Source organism: Strix uralensis, chromosome 3, assembly GCF_047716275.1.
Source record: "Strix uralensis isolate ZFMK-TIS-50842 chromosome 3, bStrUra1, whole genome shotgun sequence".
Classification (NCBI taxonomy): domain Eukaryota; kingdom Metazoa; phylum Chordata; class Aves; order Strigiformes; family Strigidae; genus Strix; species Strix uralensis.
The window spans coordinates 105,103,211-105,120,481 of record NC_133974.1 but is presented as its reverse complement, the minus strand read 5'-3'; the positions used below and the strand labels follow the sequence as shown (position 1 = coordinate 105,120,481).

Below are 17,271 nucleotides of genomic sequence, written 5' to 3'. Positions count from 1 at the left end.
AATATGTGCATAAAAGCATGGGATTGTCCCTTGTTTTAAGCACACTGTTCATTTTATAACAATACCTATATAAGGATATTTGCTTTGATAAATGCCAGAGAAAAATATTCTGCTCTTGATTATGAATAAATTTACATTTATGTAGACTGGGTATGCATTCATTTTTTCTTAACATGCTCTTGAATGTTCTAAATATTATACCACAAAAAATAAACTACCTTCAGGTAATGATAAGGATCTGACTTGAACTTGAAAAAGCAAGGATATTCAGTCTAATTAAAGCTTAGATTCATGTTGAAATTAATTCATTTGTGCCTAGATATTTCAGCATAGTAAATTGTATAGCATATAAAGTAGCACCATGTCCAAAATTAAGGCAGTACTTCAACAAGCATTTTATGCCTTTATAAGCAAGCGGCACTGTCAGAAGAGTTTGTGCTGTCCTTCATTGTGCCATATCTCTTCTTTACTCCTGGCCATCTCCTGTGCATGGGGGCACAAGGAGGGAGGATCAGGGCAGAACTAACAGCTAGAATCTGGAGAGCAACCGGAACTGCTTCTTTTGGTGGCTCTTCCTTGGGATATGGTTAAAACAAAGAAGTGTTGTGTGGACTTTGTTTTCACTTCATCAACATGTACAGCTTTTTTAGAAGTTACTGAATACATTTTTAGGAACCTTTGATCTTTATATTTTATTGTTAATTTTGTTGGGTTTTTTTAATATTTGCATTGCATCTGTGGTAACCAGAAAGTAAGAAAAGGTCATTTCTTCTGGTGATGAAGATAACCAGATTTGCCTGGATAAAATGCAATGGTCTGTGATAGGCAAGTTAGAAGATCTAAACATTCTTGCAGCTTTGAAAATGGCAAGTCCAAAAGTGCATGAAATGCCCAATATATTTGAGATGTGTTCTTAAAACACTTGGACCCATTGTATTTAGAACTTGTCAGACTAGATTGAGAAGAATGCAATATTAGAGATTTATAAGTTATGAAGCTTAAACATGGCCAAATGTTACACTTGATGAAAGAAAAACCAAGACCCCACACCCCCACAAAAAAAACCCCTAACAAACCAACAAATCAAACATACACCTAGAAAGAAATTGAAATATTTAGTGTTTACATATAATTTAATCTGAATTTCAATAAAACTTTTAAAGTAAAAACACCAGTATAATACGTTTAACACTAGAAACTTAACTAAATGCTTCATTTTATTTTGGTTAGAATGAAATATTTCTATCAGCTAGAACCTTTTTCTTTTACTCATTTCACAGGTAATATTAATTTTGTTTTGTATCCATGCAAAAACTGATTTTGCTTTATGTGGGAAACTGGAAGTTGAGTTATCAAAAGTTGCAGCTTTGAACACAAGAATCGGGACCTCATCAGCAGAACTTTCAGCACCTCACAGGCTGCTGTCTTTAACTTTTGTATGACAGGTTAATATAAGCACATTAAATAAAGTTAACAAAATGTTTATCTTTGTATGCTGTTAACAATTTTCACAATATATTACTGCTATTTAATATGTAAAAAATTATTTCATAAATGAGTGCGACATGTTTTATAAGTAAATCTAATGCTTCTTTCCAAAAGTCAGCTGAGAAGTCTTAAGGTCATGTCTCCATGGATTAGTGCAAAGGAACTTGCTTTTACTCTGTTTGTGCTCTAAACTGGATGGGTGTGAGCCAGGCCAATCTGGAACCAAATGAAAAACAGAAAGGCTGCATTTAGTACCTGGGGTGGCACACCCATTTATATGACTTGAGTGCTTTTGTGATTTAACTGGTAAACTAATATCTCCTCAGGGCTGTGTTGTGTGGGTAAACTAGCTCAGGTGCTAGCTGGAGGATTGCTGTGTGGTGTCTTGATACGTGATTTGTATTTGTCCCTTGGCTCTCCAGACGCTTTGGTGTTTTTGCAAATTTTGCCTCAAATCTGTTACTCAGTGAAGTTCAGAATGGCACAATGGGACTTGATCTAGGTGTAGGTTTTCATGGCTTTGAGCATCACTGGATATGATTGCCAGAGTCCCAGCAATGTCCTGTCCATTTGGATACATTGATGTGAAATCCTACTATTTAAAATGTAGATAAGCTTTCTTTTACTGTTTTGTTTTTCTTTTTTTTTTTTTTTAGAAGAATCAGAAATTTCATACTCCAGCAAGTTTCAGAGATACAAAAATTGAGCTACATTAAATTCAAGAAATAAATGAATAGGAAGCCTGCTGTTACCAGGCCCTTCAGTGAAAAAGCCCTCTACTGCTGAGGAGGGCTTGGTGGAACTTGTTTAACAAGGCAGTAAGGGATGGATGAGGAAGAGGTCTTCCAGAGCTGGTCTTTTTGGCTTCTTCATGAAGTCAGTAGAAGTGAAATAATTTGAAGAATAGTCTACCTTTGCTGGAAGGATGATGTTCTTAAATATTTTCCTTATCAAAATGCTAACAGTTATCTGAGCATCTGTCTAAGATGACTTTTTTTTTTTTTTTTTGAAACTATCCTGTTTAAAGTAAATGCCACTTTTGGATGTTCCCCAAACTGAAGTTGCATGTTTTCATCTTTATTTGATAGTGCAGACTGAACACAGGGAGTAATTTTGTAGTTATGTTGGGAGTGTAATTTCCAGTGAAATCAAAACAATCTTGGTGTATAAAATAACCTCTCATTTTCAAACAGTTCTTATTTTTACCCACGGGGCTAGTATACACTTTTGGAGTGGGGTAGGAGATACACTGACTGCTCCCTGATTGAGAGAAACATTTTATTCCTGGAGATCTGGACAGCAAGGTGATTTTTCCTTTGTGTGCTGATGATCCAGAGTGGGCTACTTGTCCACTTCAGCCATGGGCAACTCCTAAAAACACAGGTGGTCCCATAAGTTTTAATTAAGAATATGTCTGAATCTGAATCTTTGTTGAATTCAGGTTTTGATTTATTTTATTGCTAAACAATAACATTAAAAAGAAACAATAAACTAAACCAAGCCCCTTTAAATCCAGTACAGAGTTTATATATTCTTGTATATTATTTTTAACTTCTCTAAGAAATTCTGTCTCTTATCATCGATCTAAGGGCAAGTAATTGGAAAAACAGCACATGTAAGGACCATAGCTGTGTGGTCTTATGTTTGTGTATGTAAAACTTTCAAAGTCTGTTATATGGGGCAATATGCACATTTTCTTGCACGTTGGATTCTTTCATAATCAAGCAAAATGTAAAAATCATGTAATCAATCTTTTCTTCTGTGGTAACTGAAATACAGATGATTTGATTTTGTTATCCATAAACATGTAATAATAACTGTTACATATTGATTTATAATAGAGTGGTTTTTCACTATTTTTATTGCATCTGTGCGCCAGTCTGTGTGCTGTCATGAAGTGCAGGACTGTCTGAATGGCATTTTTTTCTCAATAACTATTTGAGATAATTTTTTAAGTGTGTTGCAACTTGGTCAGTATATTCTGCTTCTGGAATTTGTGAGAACTTTTCACTCAATTCCAGGAGAGTTTTGCACAGTAAATGATATATACTGTATTGTAATTTTCTTTACCTGCAGCTGCAAAAGCAATGGAAACTAATTGTGATTATGACTCAGTCAAATGCAAAATGCTACGAGTCAAACATTAGTATAATGTTTTAGCTATATTATACCTAAAAACTAAGTATCATGAGTAGCAGATCTTGTTATTTAAAAAAAGAGGTAAACAAATCTATGCTAAGAAAAGTATTTTCTGTGAAAAGCACAGACTTGCTAAGTTTAGATAAGTAAAATTTATAAAACTTTACAAAAAATCATTGCTAAAATTATTGGCTTTACATTGAAATATGTTTGTTTTGATTCATATTTTAAGGCTTGCACAGGAGGTGGATGTTCAATAAGTGAAGCTAGCACAGCTATAACAGATGAGAGTACACCAGAAGGTGTTCCTGCTCCAAAAGCCCAGTCATATTCATCTGAGTCCTTTAACATCTCATGGACTAAGCCTGAGTATCCGAACGGTAAGTGAACTCTTTTAGCCTCAAGTTAAAAAGATGATTAGTAAAGGTAAATTAATATTCTAAATGGCAGCTTATATGTGGTGCTTAATTTTTAATGATCATTTTAGCACATAAAATACCTGAGATAGTATCATTGTCCGCAGCTAGGAGATTGTGGTTTTCAGCCTATGGTATGGTTTCAGTGGCTCAAAAGTGCTCCCTTTTGATAGTTCTTGTGTACTGCATCTCATTGTTTAATGTTTTCCAGGATAACTGAGCTGAGGAATAGGCATTCTTGGAGAATATCAGTCTAGGATGTTCATTTCACCCTCCAATAAAACATTAATTTCTTTTACATTAATTGATATGTAATAATCATTAGATTTGTGTTCTACATAGTCGTCTTGAAGGTGTATGTTTCCATGGCTGTGGAACTTAAATAATATACTTTCTTTTGTTTAGAAATGTTTTCCATTTTGAAATATTAACGGGTAAAACTTCTGGACAAATTTTACATTTCTAATGATATTGCACAATATCATATGGCCTTGGAATTCACCTTGATATTTTTTTTTTATCATGCATGTAACAGTTTAAATCACAGCAGAGGACGTTTATGCAGAAATCACTGAATTTAAAGCAACAGAAATATTTTGTGTCATTGGCTTATAATATTGATATATATCAATTATTTCTCACGGTGGTTTCACATGAACCTCATTTTTTCCCCTGCAAGTTTTTGCCTGCTTTCAGTTGTGGTAGAGCACATCCTACTTGTACAACTTCACTACAAGACACTTTAAATGATTCCCCAAAAAATGGTGATTGTAGAACTACATATATGTAATATTCTCTAAGTTCCTACATTACTTTTCAAAAGAAATAAGAGTATGTCATTTGCTGTTAAATAATGTATTTGATATTTAATGGTTCTTTGTATAGGAGTCATATTGAAGAATTTGCCTTCTAGCCCCTTAGAAACCCTCTAACCCTGTTCCTAAAATCCCATCAGCATCTGTGGCAAAGGCTTAGAGGAAAGCAAGGAGGAAGAAAAAAGGGGCAGGGCTAACGGATGGGAGGGGAGGAAAGCGGGGGCAGGAAGGCAGAAAGGCCATGTATGTGACTTAGTGGCTAAAGTGAATAATTTTCAGCGAAAATTTTTTATATGGGCATTTTTTATATGTAATAGTTTATGTCAGGACCTGATCCTGTTATCCTTGCATTATGGGAAAAAATCCAAATAGTTTAGAGAGTGTTTTAACTAATCAAATAAATATAAATATATGCATACATATATTTATATGTGCAACAGCACAGGATAAAGACCTATAGTTTGATAAATAAATTTCCACATGCTTCCATTAAAACAAATAAAAGTTGGGAATATGTAACTAAATTTGCATGTTGTATCTTGTTGTTAATACAGCATTTACTATGTACAACTTGGCTCTGCTTTTAAATACAATGAATAGGTTGTTAGAAAACAACTGAGATTGTTAGAGCACCCTTAGAAAATTTGCAGATGACACCAAGTTGCGCGGGAGTATTGATCTCCTTGAGGGTAGAAATGGTCTACAGAGGAATCTGGCCAGTCTGAATCGATGGGCTGAGGCGAAATGTGTGAGGTTCCACAAGGCTCAGTGCCAGGTCCTGCACTTGGGTCACAACAACCCCACGCAACGCTACAGGCCTGGGGAAGAGCGGCTGGAAAGCTGCCTGGAGGAAAAGGACCTGGGGGTGTTGGTGACAGCCAGCTGAATATGAGCCAGCAGTGTGTCCAGGTGGCCAAGAAGGCCAAGAGCATCCTGGCTTGTACCAGAAATAGTGTGGCCAGAAGGACTAGGGAAGTGATTGTCCCTGTGTACTCAGCACTGATGAGGCCCAACCTCCAATACTTGTTCAGTTTTGGGCCCTTCACTACAAGAAGGACATTGAGGTGCTGGAGTGTGTCCAAAGAAGAGCAACAAAGCTGGTGAAGGGTCTAGAGCACAAGTCTTATGAGAAGCAGCTGAGGGAGCTGGGGTTGTTTAGTCTGGAGAAAAGGAGGCTCAGGGGAGACCTTATTGCTCTCTACAACTACCTGAAGGGAGATTATAGTGAGGTGGGTGTTGGTCTCTTCTCCCACTTAACAAGTGATAGGACAAAAGGAAACAGCCTCAAGTTGCTCCAGGGGAGTTTTAGACTGGATATTATGAAAAATTTCTTCAACAAAGGGTTGTCAAGCACTGGAACAGGCTGCCCAGGGAAGTGGTGGAGTCACCACACCTGGAGGTATTTAAAAGATGCGTAGATGTGGCGCTTAGGGACATGGTTTAGTGGTGTTGGGTTAGGTTAACAGTTGGAGTCAATGATCTTAAAGGTCCTTTCCAACTTAAATGGAAATGTTAGTGTTAGGTTAACAGTTGGAGTCAATTATCTTAAAGGTCCTTTCCAACCTAAATGGAAATATTTCTGTGATTCTATGAAATACAATAAATAGCTTGTTAGGAAAGCTGTGAATCTGAACTGGATGAGCAGCAGATGGGATAAGAATCAGGGGAGCTTTATAAAAGAAATTATATTCTTCTGTCCCTTGTCTTTTCATCCATGGAAACTGGAGGTGTCAACAGCCTTGATGACAACACTGTTCACCTCTCTATTGGGGTTTTGAACAGTGCATTTAGGTAGTTACCACATTTGCCATATATTCTACTCCTGTGTAATCCCGAATACAACCTGTGTAGGCCTCCTGTGTGTATTTCTCCCCTTTAAAAATATTCTGTGATATTTTCACATCTTCTCACTATTTGAAGCCCATTGGAGTATTTTTCCCTTGGTACTGTTCTTATTTTTTGGTGATATTGGATACCATGCATGTTGCTGTTAAAGGGTTTTCCTTAGGGTCAGAACTGATGAAAGTGATTCAGCGAAGTCAGCTGCTGCTGTCCTGCCTTGCAGGGAAAGGCTGCTGCTTTTCACCTGTGAGCTCTTGCTGAGTAGTTAAGAGTGGAAGAATTGCTATCTCATGAGCATTTGGCAGCCAGAAAGGTATTAGGAGAGCAGGGACTTTGTTTTTTCACCATAATAATAATAATATGCTCACCCTTGCACGGTGGTCAAGAAGGGATATGCACATTTTCTTTCATTTTTCTTCTTTCTTCTGCCCCACTTTTTGGGGAGTTTCAAAAAGATCATATAACTAAGAACATATTTTCCCATTCTCGTATTTTTTTTCTTTCCAATTTCTTATTTTCATCCTTTTCCTTATTTCATAAAAAGAATTTTAAAAAAAAAAAGGTCTAAAACTTTTCACTAAGCAACAGCTTAATCAGGAAAGATTGCATTGTTCGGTGACTTTATTTTGTTCATTCTCAGCATATCTTTTGGGATGCCTAGTGGCCACGTCATTTATAATCGCTCTCTGTGTCAGTATTTTAAAACTGTGTAGGAGGCTGAAAAATATCATAGTTGAGAAAACTGAAATATAAGAAAGACAAGCAGAAGGAACTTTCCCTTAAATTTTCTTACATCAGCATTTTACTGGTGTATTCTCATAGTCAGAAGTTTCTAAGTTTTTTTTTTTCTTCCAAAAAGATAGAAACTGTTTCCCGCTTTTGACTTAATTGGTTTGAACTTGGTGAGTTTTAGTCTACTAGGTGTAAGTAGTGCTTTTTGAAATTACTCAACTTGGCTTTGTTTCAGGGGGAAACCTCAGAATTGCAAAGATTTGCATATCATAAATTGTCATCTCCTTAGTAGATCTCTGGTACCATTCCTTTACCTCCCTTCTCCTTTCTTCTGATACTGTATGACAAGTTACTGTTTATTTCAATGGGCTGAGGAAACTTATTACTGTCACTGATGTTGAATGGGTGTGTAGGCTGACTGGGGTTCAGACAGCATAGACTTTACTATGGTCCCTTGATATATATGGAGTCCAGCTGGTTGCCACCAGTTAGAAAAAGTTAAGGGGGATTAATATGCTACCCTTGAGGCTAAAGGTGGCAAATAGGATTAAAGGCTACTTGGCTTCTTCATAAAGATGGCACAATGGGGGGAATCAAAGCTTTGAGATAAGAGTTCATCTAGATGTCAAAGGCTAATGCTATCCAAACGTGGATATTGAATTTCTGGGCTCCATTTTTCATTGAATTTAAGGCCAATTTACATTTTTTTGTGAAAAATTTTCATTTAATAGAAAATAGAAAATGATACACCTAATTGTTGAAAGTTGCTTCAGAAATGTCATTTATGTACCTGGTGTAGAAAAAAGATTTGGAAGATGGTATGCTGAATATGCTTGTAATATGCACATTTTCTTTGTCTCATTTTCAAACCAACAATAAAATGGCTGATGGGACATGGCCCAGAGGTATGCCATTTTACAGCAGGACCCTCTTCTATTTCTATCAGACACGTGTCACATAAGTAGATAGTGTAATATAAGCAGTATTGAACATTTAGTTGAGGGCAAGATATGGAGAAGCTTATGAAATAACGTGTGACATCAGATATTCTGTTTTGAGCCTTCACTATTCTAGTGGCCTCAATAAAGAATCATATATTCTTCAGAACATATCCTTTATAGTCTTGCCATATAATTTGAGGTCTGCTCTTTTAAAATCCATCCACATAAAAAAAGTGACCTTATCCCTTTTCACCATTGAAAATTTTCTGTAGACAGTCACTTCTCAAAAACTTCACTTTACTTGTGTACATGTCATAGATAAAATCAAGTCATGAGCTGGACTGTATCTTCCAAGGCTATATGTATGGGAAATATTAGGTATAGTAAAAACTGGTTTATATTCAGTGAACTAATTCAGTACTTAGTTCTACAAATTCTTGTGCTTGTGAGAAACAACTTGTGTTTGTGGTCAGTGAAACTGATGTAGGTAAAAGTATGTTTGCTTAAGATTTGACCTCTAGATTGTACCTTAAGAGTAAAGTGCTTGTATCACTTTAGATTCAAAGCCTGTTTTCATCTTTAATGTCTGGAATATCGTCCACAGTTTATATGGCCTTACACAGGGAGGGGAGAAGAGGAAGAAAAAGGGAAGATTGTGCAGCTTTCTACAGTTTAAGCTTAATTTGCATTGTTGGATTTCTTTCAAAAGTGAAACATAATTGTACTATAGTCAATTGCGATTTTGTCTTCAATGAAACCAAGATTTAATCTAGCTACCTGGACTTAATAATTATGAAGAAACTGCATCTTTTCTTGGTGACCATGTGTCACTCATGAAGCCTTGTAAACCACAAAAATGTGTTATACTCTTCAGTATTTCAAGGATGGTAAATTTCAGGAATTTCCAGCAAGTCTTGAGAAGTACATAAACTTTGGGCCGACTTTGAACTTCTTCTCAGTATGCTTTGGAAACATATACCGCTGAAATAGAGAGGCTAAGTTATTTATCCCTGGACAGAAAGAATTATTGCCTGATTTAAAAAAATGGCTTCGCATTTCCAAGTCAGACTACTAGCCCTTTTGTTCTGAAATGTACTTTTTTCCTTTCTTTTCATTCTGTAATTTTCTCCTTCAGAGTCATATAAGACAAAGGCAGAAGTAAAATCAAGAGATAATAGATCATCTTATTAGAGACGATTGTTCTCTGACAGTACTGGGAGGACTAACAAAAGCCCAGTATTGACCAGCAAGCTGCTCCTCAGAGTGTAGATGCTGCATAGTGCTGTGGTTTTAGGAACACTTTAAAATAATGATCCAGTTAATTAATACTGAGTTACAGTGGGGATCCCGTAGAGGTACATATGACACCCACATTAATATCAAATGATCTCATCACGATTCATGCTGTTACCATAAATAATCAAAGGAATTAATAACCCATTACTCTAAAGTGTTAGTGCTACTGGTATAGGTACTTCAGAGTTGGGGTTTTTTTCCCTGTAGAACACCTCCTTAATGCCAGTGTTCACATTTTTCCTCTGAGATAAATATAATACTTTTATATATATATAAAATTTGTTTATTTAATGTAGGGCAAATACCAACCACTAATGCCCTTGCTTTACAAGCAACTAGACGCAGAACCCCAAGGGATTTTTGCTTTAGGAAGCCTGTCAAATGTGGTAGGATTGATAGCATGAGATTTACCGGGACTTCCTCCCACATGCACATCTCTGCTGTCTGACTTGAGTTTAGCCTCTCACTTTTCTAGAAGAGAAAAGAATCAAGGAATCTGTGAATCACTTCACTATACTCAGCTCTGCATTGCTTTAGCATATAAATCTTTTGAAGTATAACTCTTCAAAGCTTAGCTGAAACAGTTGTGTATTCACTTTTATTTATGAAGCATTACTTCATTCAGTAGAGGGGAAAATCTTTTCTTAATTTCAAACAGAATCTTCCTCAATGTAGTTTCAAACAATTCTGTTTTAAGGGAAGGAAAGATGAACTGAGCTATATTTTTTACATTATGAAGATGTTTTCTATAATGAGAAGATTAGAAGGCATCCTCTAAACTGAACTCACTTCAAATGAATCCTATAGCTTTGCATTTATTGGCCTTAAGATTTCGCACTTAATTAGCTTTTAAAAAAGGAGAATATTCAGAAGTGAGAAAGATGGAGGAATAACCCTGAGAAGAAGTATTCCTTTGCAAGCTCAACTTCCAAAGTCTAAGCAAATCTGTAAAATTTGGTCTTTAGTTCATTAAATTCAAACACTGTGTATATATAGTCTGTACAGGATTCATGCTATACTATCATGCACCTTTGGAAGAACAGAGATTTAGATTTCCTTATAAGTGGGATAAGCAATCACCTGCAATTTTTGAGCTAGTATTAGTCAATTACACCAGAAGGACCATTCTGTCCTATATCTAAAAGTCTTGCTAATGTTTGTTTTGAGTTTGAAAATGTGTTTTCTTTCTTTAGATTGAATAGGTAAGGAATAGTTTACTTCAGGACTTTTTCTACAGCATACTGGGAAGGAGACAGCAATCCATACTATTTTGTGGTTTTGTTTAGAAAAGTGGATAAAACTGTTTTCCAAAAAAAAACCCCATGAATTAATGAAGTATCTAGTTTGTCGGCAAAATGTAGAAAATCTCAGATAATTATCAATGAGTATCACTAAGGTGTTTTGTGTGACAAAATAATTTGTTACCAATTTATTGTAGTTATAGCACTGTCCTAAGTTGTCCTTCAATGTTTCAATTACATTGTAGATCATTATTTTTTTTCTAAGTCTAAAGCTGTTAAGATGTGAGATGGTTTTGTGTGTCTTTCCAGTTCTTGTTTCAATAGCCATATGCAGAGTGGGTTGTGAAACAGAATTGCCTCACTTTTCCTGATTCCAAGGTGATGTGAGCTGCTCTTCAGAAACAAGTTTGTTAAGGGGTATCTTTGGAACAGTGTAATTGTTTTCAAAACATGCAATACACTTGCGAGGTTTTCAACAGTTAAAGATGGGAGAGTGTGTTTCTTCTAAGTGTTGCATACACAGTCCTCCTTAAACACATACCTGTTTAACTGCAAACTGTTTGAAATACTACTACTACCACCCTAATGCCTGTAGCATTAGTTTTCTTCTAAACTCTGTAGCTCTTTAGATATTGAGTGCTATCACATTGTTTTCTAGGTATTATTACTAGCTATGGATTGTATATGGATGGTGTTCTGATGCAAAATTCATCACAGCTAAGTTGTTATGCTTATGGACTTCCTCCTTGGAGTCTGCATTCCTTCAGAGTCCAGGCATGTACTGCAAAAGGCTGTGCTTTTGGTCCATTGGTGAGTACCTTAATTTGCATTCTGGGAGTGTAATAAATGTCAGATGACAGTGAATATCAGAGTAAATGGTGATGATTCACCCTGGTCAGTACTAACCCATCTGGCAAAATGTGACATTTAAAAAAAAAAATCCTGTTTAAGAGCTGCTAAGGATTTGATAGGTCACTGTTAGGCACTGTTCCAAAGTAGAACATAGGTACAGTGAAGAAAGGCAAAATTTGAGCTGAAACACACATTATTTAAATTAAATAGAGTTAATATGTTTGAAAGGTGCAGATGTGCTTTAGCCAGATTTATAAGGATGTATATAAAGAAAGAGTTACTGTTTCAAGTAACGAGCAAATTTCTAGCTGCCTGACTGAAAGGACTAAAGTTAATTTGAGAATTGCAAAAGCCAGAAGTGGCAACAGGAGCAACGAAAATATGGTGATTCATAAATATCTTTTGAATGCAAGTATGTGATCGAAATATTATACTGGACATATTTTAACAGTCTTGTACAGCACCCAATTTTTTCAGGATTTGAGAACACAGGAATATTAAATTTGGTGTGTGAAGCAGAAGCCTTCTGAGGCTTTTTTATTTTGTTAAATGTTTTTAGACGTATAACAGAACTGATAAGTCCAGTATGATTTCATAGTACTGTAGCTGATGAATAACTGAAATAATATCTACTATGCTTGGTTTTGTTTTCAAGCATAACTGAGAAAGAAACCTGTGTTAATTCTGAGATTTAATTTTTTGTTTAATTCAGCTTTATGTGTGCACTTTTAATTTTGCTAACAAGAAAAGGAAGAAAAAAGAAAAAAATGAATATTTGGGAGTTTTTCATGTTGTTCTGTTTATTTTTTCTTCATAATTTATAATATCACTATCTTGTCCTCTGGAAAGAACATCCAGGTTTTATTGTTATGATATAATTCGTTAGTCATATTTTCAATATTCTTTTCAAGATTGCTTTCTTTCAAATGCTGATAACATCATCTATCTGTAGAAGATTAGACTTTATAACCATTAAACATTTTATAGCTTGCTCTACTTTGAACGATATTTACTCTTAAAAGCTTGAATGGCTTTTTGCCTGTTTTTCTTGTACAATTTTTACAACTTCATATATACCCCATAAGCAAACCTTGTTTTAAGGTGTTTGATGTGCGGTAACTTAATCCGTTGTGTTAGTAGTGATATTTAAGTCAGGTTATTACCAGACTTTGCATACAGATGAAATATGTGTGTTTTCAGTACTTCTGTCCTATTAAATAGACATCGCAAGGACAGAACAGAACAGCAGTAGTTAGGGTTTTAAAAAATATTTTTAGTAGCCTTTTTTCACATCTCCACTGAACTGCAGATTTATAACTTGACTTTTGAAACAATTCAAAGTAGGGGTCGCTGTAGCTGATACTCATCTGCATCCCACGATCAGTACACAAACTGTTCTCTAAAGCCAGCGATCCATCTCTAATCACAGGAATTGAAGTACAACATCTTTATTTAGGCTCACCTAAGTGCTGCCAGGAAGTTAAAGCACTGCATCTTCATCTGATTTTTTGAAAGATTTTTATATCAATTACAGAATAAATCCAGCACTTAAAAAAAAAACCAACAAACACCAAAAAAAACCCCAACCAAACGTTTTGCCTGTACTCTAAATAGTATGGGAAACATCTCCCAGCAGTAAACTGAGATGCTTCCAGCTATTTTTGTTGCTGATCTTGTGCTTAATGTGCCCTAATCGATGAATGAATGCTATGTGACTATCCTAAATACGGAATTTCTCCAGCTTATGTTTCTGAAGATGGCTCTGAAGATCTTAATCAATTATGAGAGCATTAGCAGTTACTGTTAACTTTCTTATGCGGGTTAGATAGTTTTTAATTTCTTTTTTTCAGTGACTGATTTATTTTCAAGTGAGATACAAATTGATGTAAATGTAAACATGTAAATTAAGAAATGCTAAATTTTAATCTCTTTCTAGGAAAGCCAAGATACTGCTTTTGCGTCTGTTCTAATTGGGTTTTGTTGCTTAAAAAGGAATAAAAATATGGATTATCAAGAAATAGTGTAACTTCTAATAGATTCTTTAGAGGAATTCAGGAGGTCTGAAATTCTGTTGATTTTGAAATGTGTTAGCTCTTGTAAATATCTTGTAAATAAATGGAAATGGTCAACACTGAATATTTGTCATCTCAACCCACTGCTATTAAATTTCAGGTTTTAGCTTATGTGTATGCTAGTACATTTTTTTAAAACTTAGATGGATAACAGTGTTTTCCCAATATTATTACTATTTCTATCCTATGATTTAGTGTTACTGAGTATTTTATTATTAATAAACGTATCTGAAAATATTACAGAATTGTGTATAAATAATGTTTAGAAAAAGAAACATGAAACAGGTTTTCTGTGCCATATGTTTATATACAGAGCGTATATTTTTTGCACAAAATATTATTTGCAAAATACACTGCAGAGGTGTACCTGTAGAAGATACTACATATACTGATTCTAAACAGTGTTTCAATATGTTTTATACTGGAAAGAATAACAGGTCATAAAGAAAAGGCTAGAGACACAATACAGCTGTTGCAGCTGTTTCGGATGTGGTATAGTTTGCTACAAATTCATACTGTTTTAAGAATATTTAAATCCTCTTCAGTAGAAAAAAATAGTTTATATTCATTTCTCCATGTTTCTGATGTGATGAGATCGGAGTACTGGCATTTAGCAGCACCACTTTACAGGAAATTATTTTAGCTTAGAAGGCACAGTTTAGTCAAATTGTTCCATAAGGATGTTTTTGACTGAAGTATCCAAATAATCAATGTGTCACTGATCCAATAAATCTGTGAAGCATTTGTTTATCTTTAAGCATGTACTTTATCCTGTTGAGTTTACTGCAACTGCTCAGCTATTTTAGAGTGTATGAATATAGAAACACATGTAGAGATACTGATGCACATCAAAGATCTAACCTGGTACTTATAAAGAAAAAGCTTCCCAAATTTTACATGCTAAAAAATAAAACATTCATGTTTCAAGGACAGAGAAAGCATGTTTGGTTATTTTGATGGCAGAGCAGGTGTGGCAGATTAAAAATAGCATTTATTAGCACTCCCATGAACTTGTAGCTGAGAGGCTCTTAGAAAGGTGTGAAACCATCTTATACCTTAGGAAACACCAAATAATTAATGTATGAGAAACAAACTTGTTGCCATAAGTAACATAATAGCAAATTATTTTGTTCCATAGTACTGAATGTTTACTATAAGATATTAAATTTAAATACTAAATTTCTATAATATTGAATATTTATTTATATTAAAAAATCTTCCATATTCATTACATTTTCCAGTTCTTTAATCATATTTTGTTCTCTTTTAAAGATCTACTTTTTATTGCAACTTATATTTGTTAGGTGAAATTAGAAGTTAATTCAGGGAGCAACCAATACTCCCCAAAGGATATTTTTTCTTTGAAATATCTATAGTATTTTACTACACCATTTAAATGCATGTTCCTTACAGTTGTCTTTTAAAATGCAGAAACTAAAAAATCTGTGGTCTTCTCTTGCTGCTTCCTCTCCTAGTGCTAAGCTGAGATCATTCATCCACATGAGGTGCAATGATATTTTCAAGAAATTAATCTTTCATTCTTTTCCAGTATTTATTTCCTGTTCCTTACAGGGGTCTCCATATAAAGTACGTCAGTTGCTGGAGAGCTTCAAACAAAGGAAAGTAAAATGCTTAAAAATTAGGACACCTGCAGTGTTAGTTACATTTTTTTTCTAAATAAATAATTTTCCTTAAAATTTTGCATTTCTCATTCCTTCTCTATTTGTAAACTATGGTAACAAACCTCAATCTCGTGGTTGAACTTACAGGTAGAAGCTCGGACCATGGAAGCTTCCCCCGAGGGAACAGTTGATATATTTGCTACTGTGGATGGGTCCAAAGAAGTTCAGTTAAAATGGCTTGCCCCAGATAAACCTAATGGAAAATTGACCTACACAGTCCTTGTCACTGGTCTCTTCTATGCTGATCAAGGTATTTTTTTTCCATTATAGTAAGTCTAATGATAGCATTGATATTTCATTTCAATTTAAAAAAAAATTCCTTTAGCACTAAATTTTTCTCCTTTTTTTGCTACTCCATTGATTATTTTAGAATTATCAATTTTATTCTTTAAGAACTGCTGCTTTGATTTATGGTGCTTTACATTTGTACAAACACATAAATTGGCAAATAAAGATAAGCCCTCTGCACTCATTTAGTCTCTAGATATACACATGGAGTCTTATCTCACAACCTTCACTCAGATAAGGAAGCTATACTCAGAAAATTTCAGTTGGTTTGCATATATAAGTAGGAGCCACTCATGAGAACTGTTTATAATATGGTTGATCATGGGTATATTTGAAACTTATATAAGTTGCCATAAAGAAGTAAGGATTAGAAACAGCCAGCCGCCTAAAAAAGTATGCAATGAAATCAGACACTTGTTCCTAAAGAAGAAATGAAAAGAAAACCAACTCTTTATGTAACAGACTCACCATACAATACAAAAGCCTGAAAAGTAATAGTTATCTGTTAAGCCTTATTGTATCATGAGGTGCTGTTTTATTTCCACTGGTTTATATTGTGGCTTGTTGGGGGTATTTTGTGTCTTTTAAACTAAACATAGCAATGTGGTCTTGGGTGAAAATGTTGCTAAATCAGAGCAGGTAGAGTTAGACAGTGATGTTGCCTTTGCATAAAAGACTATATAAGGCTCTAAAGAATGTAAACGGACATTTTTTCCAAATGTATTACATAAAGTGCATATTTTTCAGTTGAAAGTAAAATGCTGTGTCCTCTAATTATGATAAAAATGTAAAATACTTGGGCAGTGAATAAAAATTAATGTTCACAAAATGCATGTGAGCATTTAATACGTCAATTTGAGCTATTAAGTATACTCTAAGGTATAATAAATAATAAAATATTGTACACAAATAATGTTTATGAATTACACCTAACAATGTCATTAATTTTTTCGTGCACTTTAAATAGCATGATTGACATCAGGCAACAATAAAAATGTTTTCTTATGAGTATAATACAAAATTGTGGTTGAAAATAACGTTTGGATGACATTTAATCCTTCTACGTACTGTACGCAAATTTAATCAGTATTGTAAATGCAGTAACAGATAGAGAATTGAATCACTGATGTCTTTATAACTTGCCTTTTTTTTCTGCTCAGAACGAGAACGATTTGTTTCCAGTATCGGTGCTAAAGAGAACATATACGCTGTAATTGCTGTCCTCTGCGAAGTAGTATATAAATGAACTTGTTTGTGTGCTGTTGGGAGAAACACATTCATTGAAGAGTGTAATGTGTGGTAGGCAGTCTCAGCTGACCCCTCACAAAGGCTGTTGTGTCCCTTTTTTATGCAATGAAGGCTTTGATGTATTCTGCTGTGAAGCACTTGTAAGATTATGAGGAGAAGGAGTGATGATCAATTTGAAAAAAAGGAGCAACATTTTGGCTGGACCCGTGACAGCACAGC

At 34.8% G+C, this 17,271-nt stretch overlaps 1 protein-coding gene across 1 annotated transcript in view; it reads left to right on the top strand.

Moving 5' to 3' along the window:
* The window catches only part of USH2A (usherin), a 391,068-nt gene that overhangs the window by 195,609 nt on the left and 178,188 nt on the right, over window positions 1-17,271 (top strand). Inside the window, exons 34-36 of the mRNA XM_074863712.1 lie at window positions 3,860-4,007; window positions 11,569-11,720; window positions 15,604-15,766. Of these exons, the coding sequence (XP_074719813.1) occupies window positions 3,860-4,007; window positions 11,569-11,720; window positions 15,604-15,766 (463 nt within the window). The remainder of the gene's footprint in view (window positions 1-3,859; window positions 4,008-11,568; window positions 11,721-15,603; window positions 15,767-17,271) is intronic.